The sequence below is a fragment of the Dysidea avara genome, chromosome 13 (genome assembly GCF_963678975.1).
Source record: "Dysidea avara chromosome 13, odDysAvar1.4, whole genome shotgun sequence".
NCBI classification, from domain to species: Eukaryota; Metazoa; Porifera; class Demospongiae; order Dictyoceratida; family Dysideidae; genus Dysidea; species Dysidea avara.
In genome coordinates this window covers 8,988,498-9,007,490 of record NC_089284.1, presented here as the reverse complement: position 1 = coordinate 9,007,490, position 18,993 = coordinate 8,988,498, and the positions used below count along the sequence as shown (strand labels likewise).

General features: G+C 38.4%; 1 protein-coding gene and 1 long non-coding RNA gene across 4 annotated transcripts; one reads left to right on the top strand and one right to left on the bottom strand.

Annotated features, from left to right (window-relative positions):
- Positions 1 to 1,170: 1,170 nt before the first annotated feature.
- LOC136242171 (uncharacterized) lies at positions 1,171 to 8,675 on the top strand. Of its 3 annotated transcripts, none has more exons than XM_066033590.1 (7): positions 1,171 to 1,288; positions 5,234 to 5,680; positions 5,823 to 6,475; positions 6,809 to 6,864; positions 7,335 to 7,442; positions 7,491 to 7,831; positions 7,913 to 8,675. In XM_066033590.1, exons 2-7 carry the CDS (start codon positions 5,240 to 5,242, stop codon positions 8,336 to 8,338), a joined length of 2,025 nt encoding a protein of 674 aa, XP_065889662.1. In that variant the 5' UTR covers positions 1,171 to 1,288; positions 5,234 to 5,239; the 3' UTR covers positions 8,339 to 8,675. The 3 variants fall into 3 exon arrangements, with proteins under 3 accessions (XP_065889662.1, XP_065889663.1, XP_065889661.1); XM_066033591.1 differs by lacking the exon at positions 1,171 to 1,288 and adding an exon at positions 3,337 to 3,391; XM_066033589.1 differs by lacking the exon at positions 1,171 to 1,288 and adding an exon at positions 3,888 to 4,411.
- LOC136242172 (uncharacterized) lies at positions 6,710 to 18,848 on the bottom strand. Its single transcript, XR_010694496.1, has 3 exons — positions 18,692 to 18,848; positions 16,413 to 16,462; positions 6,710 to 6,862 (listed from the first exon to the last, which is right to left on the bottom strand). It is a non-coding gene; the product is annotated as an uncharacterized lncRNA (long non-coding RNA).
- Positions 18,849 to 18,993: the final 145 nt, after the last annotated feature.

The window sequence follows — 18,993 nt, the reverse complement described above, 5'->3', positions numbered from 1 at the left end:
TTGATTTTCTCTTATTTAGTGACCACAGCTGAGTTAACAAACTTCAAGGGACTCAGACCATAGGAGCTGTGGAGTCTTTACACTATATACCCCACAGCAAGACATGCACTACACTCCATCATGGCTAACCATTGCAAAAAAAATTATATGTACAGCTAGCTATGGAACTACTTGATTCCATGCAATGTCACATGTATGCAATGGGCTAGCTTGCATACACTATGGCAAATATCACTTTGCTGTGCTATATAGTAGTTGTTTGAACATATCATATGTATGTGGTTGTGCTCTGTGTGTGTGTGCGTGCATGCGTCAGTGTGTGAGTGCCTGTACATGATGTTGTGTGCACGTGCATTTATGAAGTCTACGCGCCAATCTTAGTCACTTATTGAGCAAATTAATGTGATTATATTCAAAAGACAGGTCTTAATTGCACTAAAATACAATTAGGAATAATACAGCCCCAACCTGGAGACATTAATAAGTGGGAACTATACTGGTGTGTGTACCATGATAGCCTAAACATTTCAACAAGGAAAATGTAATAAGATTTGCAAACAATCCAGTATTGGTGAGATATTTTTGAAGAATAAATTCATCCCAAAGCCTTGACAATCAGCAAAACAAAATTCCCCTAGAAATATTCAAGGCTATATATGGTAGCCACAGGTGAAAGTCAGGTTCAATCAGTCAATGAAGGAAAGACAGGATAATTAGTCATCTGTAGGTACAAGGATATGTGGAATACATGTAGTCACATGTTCACAAGACTGATTCCCATGTAGCTATAGTTGGGCAATTGATGATATCAATTTCATGCAACGTTTGACATCACAGCCCGGCAAGCTTTCTAAAGATGATATTGAGCTAGCTAATAGGCTCAGATGTCATGTTTAGCCATACTGAACCATATACCAATACATTCTCAAATGACTAGCTGTTGTATATAACACAGGTGCCTTTACGTGGTAACCCTAAAGCTGCCAGCCAGCCTGGGTGAGTCACTGCACGTAAAGGCAATGTTTAACTGGCTGCTATCACTCTTGTCTTAATGAGTAACAATCAGTGCTGGTGTTTGTTTTCAGTTCAGTGTACTGATTCGTACGCGTTTACTAACAGTGTACAAACTAAGAAGCTCAAAAGCTAGGGATCCGTTTATTATCGTAATCTTAACAATTATGTAATGTACTTATTTCATTAAAAAACGCATATCATTAAAAAACGCATATCTAGGTGAAGAGAAAGTTAGTTTTGTCTGAAATCCTACCGAGTCTTCTTTGCTGAGAACGTGAGTGTATTATTTAAATGTTATGCTTTTTGTTCGTATTACAAGTATTAGTGTCTTTGTAGCGTACGTGATTTAAACTGATCACTGTAGTGTTAATTGTAATTTCCAATGGTCGTCAGATGTGTGTGAAATACTTCTCACCATCAGTGATAGGCTTGGTACGCTTAGTGACTGTTGTGTAACATTTATTTCGTTATGAAATACTGCTTGATCCAATTCGACTGTACAATTTGTCAGGACGAAAAGCCGACTGACTTGTGTACGTTGTTAATATATCCTCGGTGCCGAGTGAACTGGATCTTTTCATGCGATCTGGTGGACGTTCAAAGACGTAGGCAACGCTGGTATTCAGGCTATGCCGTATATTGTGTTTAATGGGCCTGTCACCTTCGACATGTAAGGTAAAGCTCTGCCCTAGTTGTTGTAGGATTGTCCAGTTTGCGGTAACGACTGCACGACGAATGGCTAGACATAGATACCACGCGTAGTGATGCGTTCTGCTTGTACAGTTATACAAACTATGAATTTTGTGTATGAGCGTGACTACACGTGTTCAATGCTAGGAATGTGGTATACAGGTGAGCTGTGTGATAAAAATTTTCATCCAGATTGTTTTTAATGGCCAGTCGATCAACTGATGGTTTGTAGTAGCACATATGGTGCGTGTGTGAAGATCATTTGATCAGGACCAAATTGTTAAAAGAGGTCTTACATCAAGATATAATAGCATGCACTTTTAAAAATGTTCACACGCAAAAATGTAGGTATATTTTTGATTATATTTCCATCCTGTTGAAAACTCTCCTCAATAGTTAACATTAACAGTGTAAATAGAGGTGATAGTAGGATTCAATTTACTCCTTCCAAGGTTTGTAGCCATACAAGGTGGATCAGTGGAAGGAGACACTCTCATTAAAGAGCAGCCATCCATGCTCACCACCTGTTTACTATTGGATGGTAGCTAGTAGTTGTAGTTGTTAGTAAATTTCAGGGCCTAGTGGATCAAAAGATGTTGAGTATGACATCAATAAGTGTGTTGTTTTGATGTGTTCTACCAAGTGTTGACCTCAGTGATGATGTTATTCCACATCACAAGTCGTCACTATAATAACTGTGTGGGTTTGATGGGTTACTTCCTGGTTTTGTGTGGTGCATATACAATAGTGTAGATATTATAACTTAAAGGAATTTCTACAATAATAGAAGATATGCATACAACAGTGAATGAATGTATTGTGGCTTATGGCGGATCGGTACTGCTCGTTCTATTATATGTACAGTAAATCAGTTACAAGTGATCCTTCCATGGTGACAGATACCTCAATCTGGTAAGCAGAGAGGTCTTAGCTTATCTACTGTAACGAGAGCCCTGCAAATAGCCGTAGTGGCAAGGAGCAGTCCTATTAGTATTTGCTTCCTGTTGTGTTGCATGGGATTAGCAGTAATCTTTCTAAACTAAGGATTTTTTTGTTCAATATAGTATAAGGGGGCATATTTAAGGAAGAAAATCCATCCCTCCTGGAGGAATACTGAGTGTGGCCCCGACTAGACATTGGGTGACCTGCAGTTCGAATCCTGGGGTTGGAGGGATTTTTTTCCTTACTTTGGCCCCTTTTCTGTTACACCTTATCAGTCAGTAAGTCAAGTCACTATGTCTAAGTCCTTGAATTTAGCGTTAATAATAATATTCTCTGCCATGTGTTCCTAATATGATTTACAATCTGTTATGTGTGTAGGCAGGATACCATACACAAAGCCTTATGTGTATTGTTTTCAAAATTTTGTCTTGGCCTGTTAAATGTTATAAACAAGTCCCACATTCCTTCTTAGCACTTTGGCTTTGTGCTTGTTAACACCATGGTATGTGAATGTGAGGATTGCTTCACACTTAGAAGTGTTTCTTCTCTCTCTTTCTCTCTCTCTCTCTCTCCTTGTGTGTTATAGTACTGTATAGTAGGGATTATAAAAGTGTTGCAGTTTCCTGTAGCGTTCCATTTTATTCAAGACCACTTATTTCTCGTTGACTATAGGTAAGTAATAAGTACCTCTATTTACTAAAGGAAAATTGATGACAGTGCCCAGTCTGTTTGATGATCCAATTAGGTGAAGTGCTGGAGTTGATATTGGTGTGGAGAGAATCATGTTCTCCTTTAGTCAGCACTGCTAAGTATAGCTGATGTAATTTTGGTTACATCATTTATTACATTAGTGAATCAGCAGCTGGTGTTGGAATATTATTACCTGCTTACCTCAGCTGTTTACCAACACTTGAAAATACAGTGAAGTTTGAGCTGACATAGGATTAATGACTGTTGCTATGGTGTCATTGCTTGTTGTTAACATGTCATTTGTATGTTACCTTGGTGTCATTTTACCACCTGGATAATATTATATCAGTTGATGATCTCAGGTTTCAGTAACTTCAACCATAGTCTTGTTTTACAATAAGAGTAGACATCACTTGCAGTATATGCTATTTATGATCTTATAGCACAAGTTTCATTCATAGCATTTTCGATACACACCCACCACACTGAAGGTAATTTGCTGCTTGGGTTTTCTTCCGAATTAGATTGCAGTAGTAATATTGGGTTAATAGAGTGTGTGGGTAGTAGTATGTTATGTACAAGGAAAGAAATCTTGTTATGTTAAAATGAAGGCAGAAGCGCAAACTAGTATAACATATTTTGTTCTATATCACCACTGTACATGTATGGTGGGTAGGAAGTATTTTATCTGCTTACAGTATGTCTTAGATCATAGATGGTATATTGGATGTGGTACCACTTAAAGTGTTTGTTGTTGTATATGATTCTGTTGCTACATGTAATTTATTTGCTGTATAGGAGTCTGTGAAAGATGTAGTAGGCTGATTAGTAGTGATTAAAGTTTGTTAATTTGTTCTGGTTGGATTTAAAGGCAGTATTGAGGTTTAATGAAGCGACCAGTCTGTGTTGATATGTGGTGTAGAGGGCACACATGTGGTTACTGTGTTTTGTTATGATGTCATACACTGTCTGCCTAAAGTGACCAGTGTCATGGCTAGTTTAACTTCCTTTGATGTTTGTTTTTGGTGGAATTGTGGTGGTGTTTGGTGTTAATGCTGACTCCACAGCTGACAGTGTAGGTGTAGCCATTGTGGGTACCATTGTGTGGTCTCAGTGTAACATTGTCTTGCTAGATAACTTGTTTGTTTTCAATTCATTGCCAGGCACACCAGAACAGAAAGCCCATCCCATTATTGCTGACAATGAATTTTTAAAATGTACTGTCTATCTTGAGCATTTGTTCACTGATGGCCTATTGCATTTTCAGATTCTATTCTTGTGAAGCTTGTCATATTGGGTATAACGGATCATATGACCTTGCATGTGATTTTATTGGCCTCTTAAGTTTTAATAGCTCTGTAATTACTTTATACACACATTACTTGATTAAGACTATTAGTTCAGACTAGAATGACTTGAGCTAGTCATGAAGAAACCAGTCAATGGTGCCTTGTTGACTAACAGTCAAAGTAGTGAAATTGAATGTAAAATATTATGTGAAGACATCCAAGATGCCTTGAAGCCTGGATCTAATATATTTTGAAGGTAGTGGTTTAAGTATTTACGCATGGAATTTTCTCATAATATTTATTTTCTTTGAAAGGAAGTAAACATAATTTATGTGCTACACAGTACATCACATGTCCTCTGTGAACACAAATACACCAGAACTACCTACACAGAATGTTTTCCGGTGCCTTTTGTTTCCTTGTGGGTAATTATTTATGGACTGGTGTATGTGATCAGTCTTAATGCATTTCTCTTCTTTTACGGTGCTAACTGGTCGTGTAAAGGATGTTTTGTTTACTAAATGGTACAACGATTTGGCTATATACATGTTACTTGTATGTGGTATGTGTGTTGTATTTGATACCTAATTGTGTACTTGCTATCCTAGGTTACAATGGTGGACAGTAGCCATAGCAATACTGAGCACGAGCTATCACTGGGTAGTAGTAGCAGTGTTGGTGTTACCATCGACGGTGAAAAGGTGGTATACACAGAAGAAGAGGTCGAGAAGAAACGATCCCTTGCTCGTGAGAAAGCAGAAAGGATTTCAGGAATTCACAACCCACTGACTACAACAGATGGTGGCGATGAAAAAGAAGAAAAATCAGAGAAGTCGGTAGAAAATGGAAAGGTTCCTAAAGATAAACAGAACTTCCGATTTGAAAACCTTGATGATAAACCTTTTGAGAAATATTTGAAATACTTCTACTTGGGAATAGCTATTGTCATGGTGATTGTCGTTTTTTTGCTTCCACTAATATTCTATTACACTGACCAGCCAGATGACTTCTCCATCATTGATATTCCAATAAACCTGGATACATGCAGTGCCTCTGTAAGTATGCAGTAATTGTTAAATATTAAACATTTTGCAAATTGCAAGCCAATATCTGTCACCTTGTAAAATTGTAGAAGTCTGCGTATATAATTCCTTGTACAGTTGTATGTTGTGTTTACATTGTTTTTGTTTTATTTAGTTTTCAACGCCGTCACCTACAGCGTGTGTTGATCGGCCTAATAGTGGCTGCAGTATCTATCCAGATTGTTATATTTGCAAACATTCTTTGTCTGAAAGAGCACTTGCAGCTAATGTCAGTGAAGTCCCTATTGTTCTTGACAATCCTATAGTGGATGGATTAAAGGATGGTTTGTTTCGTGAAACTGCAAAGTCCTTAAGGACCAGTCTGACATCAGATGAATGTAGAGACAAACTGATGTCATTTATGTGTGCATTTTTTAACACTCCTTGCAATGTGAACAGTTCCGAGGCAAGGTTGGTTAGTCCTACTGGTGACGAATGCAGGGAGGTCCGGGATGAGTTGTGTGTTCTTGAATGGCAGTTACTGGAACGATCTATTAGTCAAGTACCTGGCGCTGAGCAATTTAATATTAGACTACCAAATTGCAGTGAGTTTGATGGTGAAATAGAAAATGAGACAGCTATAGTACAGTGTGCAGACCAGTTCGGAAAATTTTGTGGCTTTTTTTGTCTACCATTGTGTGAAGAGTTTTCTCAGAACAGTGATGGAAGTATTCTACTGCAAGACATTCTGTTTATCTTTGCGGCCGTCAGCAGCTTAATCGGTGGAACAATTGTCATCATTATTTCAATATACAGAAGAACTAGCATGTAAGCCTCTTCTGACGTTACAACTGTTGCACAGACGCATATTCTGCTGTGTGGTAAACTGGTTAACACAACTAACATAACTTAATTGGTCATGATTTGTGATCTACATGTGTGTGTCTTGAGTTGTTTAGTACAGAGCAATCAAGCATAGCTATAATATTATTGAGAGTGGGTGTGTGTGTTTCTTGGGATGGACCTTGTACAATATAGAATAAGCCCTGACAAAAAAAATAGTAAGGGAAGTATTTTTCCAATGAGACACTAAAAGAAAACGGTAAATATTTTGGGTATGTTTACATTGAATGAGATTATTATTGTCTTTGTCTTATCTAGGCTCCATTTTCCATCCATTCTGATTGTCTACCAGACTGTCTGTGTGATGACCATCTGTAAGAAGACATATATGTGCTAATAAGGCAATTAGTAGTAGAGTAACATTGTGTAGGAGTTGTAAGGCTAGTAATTAGTGTTGTTTGGTGGGTCTCATCAATGTAACTGGCTTACCCTATTCCACACTTCATTGCTTTAGATGTCCTAGGTGGACTAACAGTTAATTTATTGGCATGCATAATGTTAGTAAGAGTATATTACCATGTATTAAGTGGCTAGCCATATGCTCTCATTTAGAAGCGTGCGATAATTTCCTTAAATGGTAAATAAGGAAGATATTTTACAATGTTACTGTGTTACCTTGCTTTCCATGTATGAGAAAATTATGATATCATTTGATAAGAACTTTGGTTTAAAATGCTTAAAAGTGTACAAATGGTATTAGTGTATGTTGTGTAACAGGATATATGTGTGTGATCTGTAGCCAATGTTAGTTAAGTAGTTTAATAGTTTGTTGTCTCTTTTATAGCATTTTTCCTCTTGCTCCCATTCCCTGCTGGTCGTGACAACCTGTTTTGTTCAGAGAGGTCTTTAATTGACGCATACAAGAGCCCTACTGCTTACTGCCAAGCGTCAGGTTTGTATCTGATGAAAATGCCATTAATTTTATTATTCTTTTTTTTAGGATTTGTTGTTCATGCTGCGGTGCTCTTGATGCATTTTTTCTGGATCATGCATTTACTTCACATGTTCACAAGACTAGCGTTTCCAATGAAGGCAAGAAATTTTGACCAGTCCAGTTACCGCCACTGGTTCCATATTGTTGAGGTTGGGGGTGCCATGCTAGTGGCCATTATTCCACCAATAGCTGTCGTTTCTGCATCAGAGTACAACGTTCCTTCATTCCCGGCAAACTATTGTGTCCCTGAGCCACGCGTGGCTTACTATACTGAACTATTACCCATTAATGTCATATTAGGAGCTGGTGTGTGTTTGATTGTTACAATCTTCTGGATGCTCCATCAGGTAAGCTCTCTTTTTCAATGTTACAATGTACTCACATATTTCTGCTAGATGTTTAACTATAAAGTGGTATTTATTTTGTAGCGTGATGGGATTTTTAAAGCGTCTACTGCTGACAGAAAAGGAAAGTGCAACATTTTAGAACTAACCACGCCAGAGTTCAAGTTGCTGTTGCTGTTTTCATATTATGTTTTATTTGGTGTCTTGTTTTTGACTACGTCTACTTTGATTGTACGAAACTACGACAGCATTTACAGAACCATGGAAGATTATGCTGTTTGTCAATCCAAGGGAGCAGATCCTAAATGTGACGACATACGTGACGAGTTGGACGGTCTGAATTATCCTGGATTACTCAATACCTGTTATATTCTGATGGCGGTTTTGAACGTCACCAACCTCATTTTTGTGTTACAATTTAGAGACATTAAGTATCAAGTAAAGAAACTGTCTGTAGTGGCCAGACGTTACACAATAGATAGGCTTGGCAGTACCAGTGTTAGTAATTAATGTACCATGACAAACTCTTTGACACAATTGGTGATGTTTGATTATGCATGTAAATATTTGATTGCACATGTAAACTTTTTCCTCTCACTTCTTTTAAATGTTATAATCACGTGTGGTCAGTGTTGTATTTACTTAATCTGAAAATGTGTACAGTGCACTTCGTATTCATGCAGTTCTCAACAGTAGTTTTTTTTCTGTGTGTGTGTGTAGTTAATTTTTTTTCTGTGTATGTGGCAGTTTAATACTGCTGTTACCAATTACCTTATAATTTACTTGACTGTATTATGGTATTTGTATCTAATACTTTTATGCAGTTATCAACTTGCAAAAAAATTCATATATTTTATGCTGAAAGTGGTATATCATATGTGTTATCGTGCAGAACGGAATTGGTTCCTAATGGATATTAAATACTCCAAAGCTTCAGTTCTATACTGGTAGTAACTGGTGTGATTTGTCTATTGAGAACTTCCGTTTTGGTGGCTTTAAGTAATCTGATAGTCTAGGCTTATTGTGTTAGACAACACCATTAGTAGAGTAAGTCTGCACCAAATAAAGTGGGTAAACAGGACGGCTGGTGCCTTATTAGACAGTTTGTGACATCAACTTGTGATCACCCAATGCCAGAATACATGCAGTTTATAGAAAATACATATACTCTCAAATGATTTCATGGGGACCAACACTTGGCTTTAATATCACTATAGTGGGATAAGAATTATGAAATGATGTAGTCAGGGACACAACTATAGGCTCCCATGCATTCGGTTTAGTTTTTGAGTGGATCTCGTATAATGTTATTTCAAGAAGTGGTGGAGTGATTCAGCTATCCTGTAAAAATATATGGGACCATCATTTTGGTACACTACCAGCTCCTATAATTGGTCAGTAATGATGGCCTGGCATGTTTGAAATGACACTTCATCATTATGATTCTAAAAACACAATAGTCTTGTATAACCATACAAACAATTAACAGTAAAAATTAATGTCTTAAAAGAAGAATTAATTAGTGTCCAAAGCATAAACTACATCAGATGGGAGAGCGTTCCAGTCATCAATACTATTGGTAAAAAAGTTCAGTCTAGTACTTGGAGTTAGCCAGCTCCTTGTATAGCTGTAATGGTAAAAAGATCTAGTGCTACACACACATTTCCTAAACCCCTGATAATTTTGTGAGTGGTTTTATCATGTCCATTCGTTTAGGGAGGGTAAGTTTAAAGGTTGCAATCTTTCCTCACAAGTCATCCTATAATTTGTAGTATATCTCTGCAGTGCTTTCAATAGGCTTATTGTCTATTTGGGCTTGATTAAAAAAATTATGGTGACAGCTATATTAACTTCATTTTTTAGTTATAAATTTTTTTCCATCTGCTAAAAGCGTCAGTTGGTTGGGTCCGTGAAACTACTAATCAAGTTGACATGACCTTAACAAACAAGGGTTAGCATTTTCACTTCCAACATCATATATTATATAGTCTAGACCTGTACCACCAGTAACAAGCTCTGAGCAAGAGCCTTCATTGTATTCTTTCCAGTATGTATACGTAATGCTATGGTTGCAAACAAACTATGGCATTTCATCAAGACCATGCATGCCCCCTTATTTGCTTTTTATTATTTCTGGACCCCTTTGCTAATACATGTTACTATTTTGCTGACCTACCTACCCTATGCTCTTAAGATTTCTGTCTGTGAAATACACAGAACTGATGTAGCTGTCTGACTGTACAGATCATACTCTGGTATTGATTGGACTGTCCCTGGAGTACATCAGGAGAAATTATATTAATTTAAGGTGTGCTCTCCCACTGAGTTCTTAGCTTGATCAAGTGCAATTTCATTTAAGCATATTGACAATTAAGAGTATATACTTATAAGGAGTATTAAATAAGTACGTATACGCTTAAATTGACGAAATACTCAAATAGGCTATATACTCTAATAGTACACTCAACTACTCTTAGAACATCCAAAATTCATTCTAGGAAAAAACTAGCTGCAAATTGAACCTCTTCATAGAACAATACTTTTGTGTAATAAACTGCCATATTGGATACTGAAAACAAATTGTTTTTGACTAAATAAATTCAGTGGCTGCAGAAGGTGGGGGCTAGCCCCCTCAACCTTCACATGAGAGGGGCAAAGCTCCTCCAATAATTACTTTGTGTGACATCATATGTAATTAAATATTGTTGTGGTTTCAAACTGGCATGATCATAAATAGCTAGGATTCATTGTACTTGAATGATAATAATTTTGCGGCAGATTCAATCTCATAGCACCTATTTTTCAAAAAATGTTCTGGGGGAGTATGCCCCCAGACCCGACCATGCTTTGCATACTGAATGTGCTTCGCACACTTTTATAATCACTGCAACCATGAACAAGCCTCCAGCTTCCATAAAGTGTCAGCTCAAATTTTTTCAACTTCCTCCACCTCTGAATAAAATATTATGATGGGCATTATTTTAGCTACAAATTTGATGCTTGAGTTGACTAATTTGTATAGTGAATTTAAAATTAATAGATAGGGTTTGTGTCCGCTACCCTAATATCTACACTCACTCACACACACACACGCACTCGCACACACACGCACACACACACACACACACACACACACACACACACACACACACACACACACACACTTGCACATTCCTACAAAAATACGACTGATGTACAATATTTACAACTTCAGTACTGAAGACCACCACCACTTTTCATGAGATTACACTTAGTTATTCAGTCTTTTGACACATATTCCTTTACTGTGCACATCCAATATACCAATGTTACAACACATTAAGCTCCAGTAAGTCTACTGGTTCCTTGAAAAGGCATTGCTGAAGTGCAAAAGGCCAGTTGATTGGGTAGAGGCTGAATTTGGTGACATTCATTTCAGTCATTAAAAGTGACAAAATTATTATTTATTATTTGTGGACCTATTTTCAAGAAGGGGTTAGTTCTTCTGGCCCCTTCCTCCCCCTGCCTATGGAACTGGCTGCCAAGTGCCTAAAAGAAATATTTGAAGGTGAGCTAACATATATGCCATTATTAAAAATTGGACATTTGGAAATTTTGCAACAGAGCTACCAGCAATTTACATTCAGTACAAAATAAGACACTGTGCACTGGAAACACATCTTCACCTGAAACAAGTTTTAAGATGAGCTATGTAAGTAACCTCTGGTAACTTGATGATGCTGCCTATGGACTCAGTTCATGGCACAAATAGGTATTAGATTCACAACCCTTCTGAGTGAAGCCGGATTGTATTTATTTATTTATTAAGGCTTTACAGCACAAATACCGAAGTGAAAGATTTAGGGTGGGTGAAGGGGGCTCTTGACTCCCACCTCCAAAATGTTTTAGTACATATGACAGTTGTGCTCTATATGTCATGAAAATCTCATCCAGTGAAGTTTTATCTTTCTATTTGTGACTCTTAGCTGCATAAATAACTGTCACCAGTCTCTACCATACTCCCAAGACTCCTAGCGGCCAACCTACATGCTAATCGAACCCAAAATTAAATATATTGAGTGTTGTATGAAAGTACACATACAGCCAGCTGTGCATTGATAAGTGGCATTGTAGCTATAATCAAATAAAATTTCTTTAACACAAACAATAACTTTCCTTTGATTGTTGTCCAACCAAATAGCTATATAGCTGCACACACCAAAATTTGTTAAATGTATAAACCTTTGGCAATACTCAGAGTTTGTCAGCATTTTCAAGGGAGCTGCATTGAGTGCATTCTAAAATTCTGTCTAGAGACTACTTGTACTGTGCAGAGCTGCTGTACAGGCTATACTAAAATAGTTCAGCAGGAGGGTAGCTGGAAACCCTGGCTCATCCACCATACTATCAGGATCGAGATACCCTAATAGAGCAGTCACCTCTAATACAACAGTCGAATAAAATTATCGTGACAAAACCATGCTGAAATCACTCTCAGATTCCATCTCAGAGGGTCTATGCCCCTTTATAGGTTGGCATGTTTCGCAGGTGTGCCTTCCCTGTAGTGTTATTTCATTTTCACCCCCAGTCTGGATCAGTCCGCCCCTGGAGTCTGTAGCTAGGATATCTGGTCCTACACTCCCTTTTAAAAGATGTTAGCTATAAATTAATATGTTTGAAAAGTCGCAGAAACATGAGGAGAAAAAAATCCATGACTGGACCTGGGCAGCCTTGATCCTGTAGCCATCTGATTTACACTGGAGGATCTGCTACGAAATTGGTGTAGGTGTGAAGGCATACAACATGTTAATTTTTACAAAAATTCAGTTTCCTGGGGAGGTGGGAGCACATAATGCAGCGTGCATGCTTGATGCCCTGATGTAAACCTTCATCACAATTCACAAAAAGTTCATTTTTTTCATCTAAAGAACCTACTACATATAACTGTTATGAATCGTACGCGTATTTTGCCCCATACACGTATGGGGCAGATCACTTGCCCCATACGCATATGGGGCGCCCATACAGTCGATTGCATGTGCATTTGAACACTGCGTATGGCATCCTGTGAAGTTCACTGGTGAAACAGAAGATTTATGGAACACTTTTTCTTTTTTCTTTTGGGCATTTGCACTACGCAATGTTCAAACGCACATGCGATCGACTGTACAGCGGATTTCTCTTGTGTTTGAATCTTCGTATTCCGTGTTGCGCATGTGCCTTCACTTTCAAAGCCTGGCAAGTGTACAATACGGGCTACGCAAAATTCTAATGCAAGAGAAATCCGCTGTATGCGTATGGGGCCCCCGTACACGTATGGGCAGCCAATACTGCGCGTATGGGACAGCTCTCCTCTCTATAGAGCGTATTCACGTGATGTCACAAATGCGGCATTTATTTAAGACACTTGCGGCATTTAATTGAGACGTGTGGATAAAGCCTCAATGGTGCAATAGAAAATAATTGCGTCTTCGTTCTTTCTAACACAAGGGGGTGACACACAGGCACTCACTGTAGGTAGATCTGTGACCGCAGTCAAAGTCTAAGTCAAAGGTCAAGGCCACCAAAATCGAAATTACACTCATATCCTTGTAGTACTTTTAGCCATGCAATGGAGAATACTTGACTTCATTTTGTTTCCAATACCTAAGTGGATCCTCCTCTTGTGCCACTTGCTATTATACTACTCAACTTCAAAGGGAAGGTAAATGCTGTTGAATCCATAAGTGTCAACATGCAAGCTATGCACAACTGATGTCACACTCTTAATGGTCAAATAGTCATTTGATTTTATAATCTTATTTCAATAAAAGTATTTGAAGTAATTGCAGGAATTAAGAAAGAACTTAAATCCATTTCCAAACTTTAATTCCTTTCATCAAACTAATGTGTAGGTTTAGCCTCTGATTATTCAAAAGAAAAGAAAACTGAGGTGCTACAGTGTACAAATGCTTAATTTCTGCAATGGGTTTGCTGATGCACACCTCTATTAAAACTAAGTCAGATTCAGGTACCTTCCCTCAGGTAATTGAAAGTTAAAGTACAATATGGTAACACATAAGGCATTATCCCCCACTTAGAATTGAAACTGGGGAGTTGCTATATATAAGCTGGTTGACTTATTCTTTGCGTGTCCACTTAGTACAATCTACCATCCTCTCAGATTTGATTTAATGTATGTACAAAATTTCTGTAGGAAAAAGAAAGCACAATGCAACCCTTAAAACAGCACAGGTGGGCTGTACATACAACTTTAGATAAAACTTAGGGGTATGTACACCATCTCACCAATACCATTAATTTTGGCACCACCATAAAGCACACCATGAATAATAAAAGCATATTTAAAGTATAATGAAGCAAACTCGCGTAGGCTTAGCTTAGAGCTATACTCAGTTCACCTTCTTTAAAAGTGACATCACCATGCATGCTACATAGTTACATGAATGGCACTGATGTTTAATGCTCGGTTCCCATTGCTTAGTTAATACAGAGATGGCTCTGCACATTTAGCACATAAAATACACAGCAAGGCAAGTACTGCACTGTGAAGCAGGTACTACAACAGTATGTACAAATTCATGTCTTTGTCATCAGCATTTTAAACATCATTAATGATTTTACATAAGCGTGCATAATAGGACAGGTACTACTACTAGCACCATTTGTACCTGTAGGGTAAACACTATAGGTAAACACAATACACTATAGTTTGATTCTGAACATTATTGGTGCAACATTTTCTGAATATGTGCCTTGAAGCATAATCATGTTAAACTAAGTTAAAGTATAGACAAGTGATGTTTTATACTTGGGTTTCCAATACTGTATAGGAATTTTTGTCACTAGACAGCTACAAGATTAAACTTAGTGTAAAGTGCATGACATTGCAAGCAGTCCTGCACCGTAGGGCAGGTACCAGTGCTAGTATGTGTATATGTGAATATATATAAAATACTTTGTTCAGTGTGTCCACATCATGTACATAGGATACACTGCACATACTGTACACACAGAGTAGTCACTCACACACACACACACGCACGCACGCACGCACGCACGCACGCACGCACGCACACACACACACACACACACACACACTGTGAGCTACTCAAATCTTCGTGGGCAGGACTAGTAACCTGTAGGAGACTATACCGTGTCTCACAGATTAAGGTGTGGACGCCTGAAGTCCCACACCCATTGTGCGAGACATGGACATTTGGCATTTGCTTCCCCTGTTTACATCAGGTCACCAGGTTCCTACTTAAACAGCTGGGTATACTGAAGCAATGTGAGTAAAACGTATTACTCAGCAACACCAATTTGGCATAACCTAGAATCAAAGCTGCAACCATTCCCAACACCCTAACCACTTGGCTATGCTGCCTCACATAACACACACACACACGCACGCGCACGCATGCACACAAATATCAGACATGGGTCCAAGTACATGTACATGAGTACTTATACTGAAGTCCACTTTAGTACATATTTGAAAGTACTTGAATTTTATTTAAACACTTGCTCAACTTTCCTAACGTACACCCCATGTTACATACTTGAGTAATTAAAGTATTTTAAGTACTTTTAAGTATCATGTATTCTTAATGTAAATACAGACTGTACTTTAACGAAATAAGATTAGTAATTTCTATTGAGGCTCTACACTACACACGAGAATGGTTTGATTTTGGGTTCTCCCATCAGGATCACACTGTAATAATGAAAATGCTACAGTAGCATGTTTAAGAAAATAAGTGCCTGCTGGTCAACAAAAATTATTCCGTAGGTTTCGAATGTGTTCAAGCATCACTTGAAGGTTCTAGTCAAGTATTTAACTTGATATTGTCAGAAAAGATTATAGATAGATACATAAGAATAGTGTAGAATATTTGAACAAGTAGCTAACCTCTTATTTACTATATGGTCCTATGAACTAAAACATAGATTTTTGTCTGCTTTTTACTAACAAATAACACTTAGGTACTGTAATATGTTGATACAGTAAAAAGTACTTGCACTTGACTTAAGTGCTAAGAGTGCTTTACCCTTGATTTCAACTAGAGCATACCTGTAATTGAAAAATACTTTACTTGGATAACTTTTTGGTCCCAGGTCACAGAATTCAAGTTCCACAACCCCAACACCACTAGTAAGACAAGGATACACATGCATGCACGCACGCACGCACACACACACACCCACACACGCACGCACGCACGCATGCACGCACACACACACACACACTTTTACATCTTGATATCATCATGTCTGCCCCTACCCTTCATGGAAAGTACATACGCTCAACCGGGGGATGCTAAATAACTCATTTACAACCCAGGTCAGGAGAGAGGACTCACCTAGTCAGGGGATGTTAATTAACCTATTTTGAAATTTACAACAGGTGAGAGGATGTGGATAGGCCATACACAATAGCGACCCGGGACAGAGACTTGGTCTACCTCGTACAAAACATGGTGTATGTATGATGCAAAGCCTTCCTCTTGTATGCGTGCACAAACCCATACTTAACTATTTAAATTCTAAATACTTTTTTGCTAATCACACATAATACACTTAGTGTCCAACATATATTTTTTACCTTGACAGTCACTCTGCATCTACAGTATGTGTGTAGGGTATTCCAACAGGCTGTAATTAAAAGACACACAGAATATAACTTGTACACTTATATATGCAATGAAAGCAAGCAATCATAATTTATGTGCACACATATGGTTTACATTGCATATAGACCGCAAGTGGGGGAGGGGGGTGGGGCTTGAAGGGACACTTTATTACATTGGTATGTCATCATTACGCTATTCATGCATCAGGTTCTACCAGCCATACAGTGTAGTATCTGACTTCAAATAATTACAAAATTGAAACTCTAACATAGCCTTAACAGAAGTCTACTAAGGACGCTACACATCAATGACATTTTGAATCGATTGATTAAATAGCTGCTACTGAATACCACTTTGGATAGAAGTACAGCACACATTCCTAAAACAATGATCTGCAAAATTGCAGTTAACTATTTTACTCGAGTACATATGTGCATACAATTGCACTTGCATTTTAGTTATCAACATGATTCAGAATCCTGTAAGCCCACTACGCAGCATTAGACATGTTATTCTAACAAAAACTCTACAGACAAGCAAACTCTGCAGCCAGCTTTGGGTATGCACCCCTAATTAAATGAGCTAGGTTGCTTTAATCCAGTCATTAACACCTTGGCACTAAAATATAGTCTTTCAATCATTGTGATCTATCTGTGGCCGAATGTGTAAAAACACAATAGTGTGCACGGACGCTGACCAATCAGAACAGTGAACACCTTCGCATATTACCAGGTATGTATATACTATGCAAAATAAAAGGTAGAGTTGTAATGGTGGGTGTTTGATGTACAGGGCCCAGTTAGAAACTTATATAGACAAATTTTTCATGGTACAAAATTACTGGGTGAATGAATACACAAAGGATTTAGTGCTACGTGCTTAAATCACATAAAAGGCTGCTTAGCTTGATCATGAAACAGCTAAGTCACTCCTCCTTGTATAATCATGACTGTTTGGTATTCATGTTTGTTAGAAAACCCTCAGACTTCATAGCCCATGAGCCAGGCCTAAAAAGTAGCTGATACAAAAAAAATCTTAAGTGAATTCTATTTCCCAAGCGGTTATTGTGGAGGGGAAAGAAGGGCCAAACTGACTCTGGATTACTTGATGAGGCCATTGTTATTGCTGCGGAGCAGAAAGTTTGACCAAATTTGGTTCCTTTGGTACTCCTAGCTGCTGACACCACTTAGACGGTGCAACTACTGTAACTACCTCACGTACTTTATATAGTGCAAAAGTTTAATGGGAAAATTTTGATGATTTCTACTACCTGCCTATTCCAGTCACCTCAAAATCGTGCTTGGTGTTCTAACTGGCATGTAGTCTTGATATGTGTACACTGATGCACTTGGGATTATGAAAAATTACTGTAACTTAATGCACCTATCAATGTATTGCCCCACTACCCCCCCTCGGGTATATATGGGGCTATAGTGGGGATTTGACACAGCCGAACGTCAAATGCCCCATAGTAGGGCAAACCTATCGTGTCAAATCCCCACTGTTGGCCCCAGTTGCAACGCGGGATTTACTCGGGATTTGACATAGCAAAGGAAGTTACAACGAAAAATATTTGGGCACTTACTGAACGATCGTCAAATGCCCCATAGTGGGGCAGCAGTTTTGTGTCAATTCCCCCACTTATGCCCGAGGGGGGGTGGTGGGGCAATGCATTGATAGGTGCATAAAGGTTACAAGGGGGTGGCACTCCAATATACCCGTACTCCGATCTTCGTCCTCGGTCAAAATAGAAAAATAAGCCTTGACTTACACTAAAATCCACACTTGATCTTCACCAAATTCTTGCAAAATTATAACTCTTAAAGTATCAATTGTGGTTATACACTTTACAAATGAAGCTTGTTTTTTGACTTACTGCACATATGTCTTGTTCGACTTTTGTTTTGACCGAGGACAAAGATCAGAGTACAGGATACACTGGAGTACCACCCCCTTGGATTATCAAAGTGTCCACATTTTAGGGTGTGCTTTTTGAGGGCTTCTTCTGTATATTTTTTTTTAGTGAGGCTTCAGTAGAATTTCTGCAGGTCCCTACTTAGTGGGATAAATAATTACGCAATTTGGTCCTATAGCTTGTCAAATCGCTCCTCGTCTCGCTCTTTCAGTAGGAGGGCGGGCACACACAAAAGGACAAGGCCTGATGCAGGAACGTGTTACCTTCCGGCCCTTGGTGTGCTTACAATAACCCCTATCACTTACAAAACCAAGTACACAACACGTAGCTACTCACACGAGAAGAAATCAGCCGGGCCCCCATATCTCTCGAGATCTAGGTAGACTGCAGGCTACGGTGCGCTGATAAACACAAGGCAAAGCTTAGTATACCGGTACCCAACTATTCCGTATCCCCCTACCGTACACTACCTAAGGTATTCTAGCGTTCGTATGGACCGTTAGTCCATACTAACGCAACATGTACCTTTGGACTATACATCCATATAGCTTAAGATAATAGGTTTCATAATCCATGGATTTTTAGTCTGAACATAGAAGTATGGTCTGAATCCCGATATGCGACGGGAAGCAGGCGCT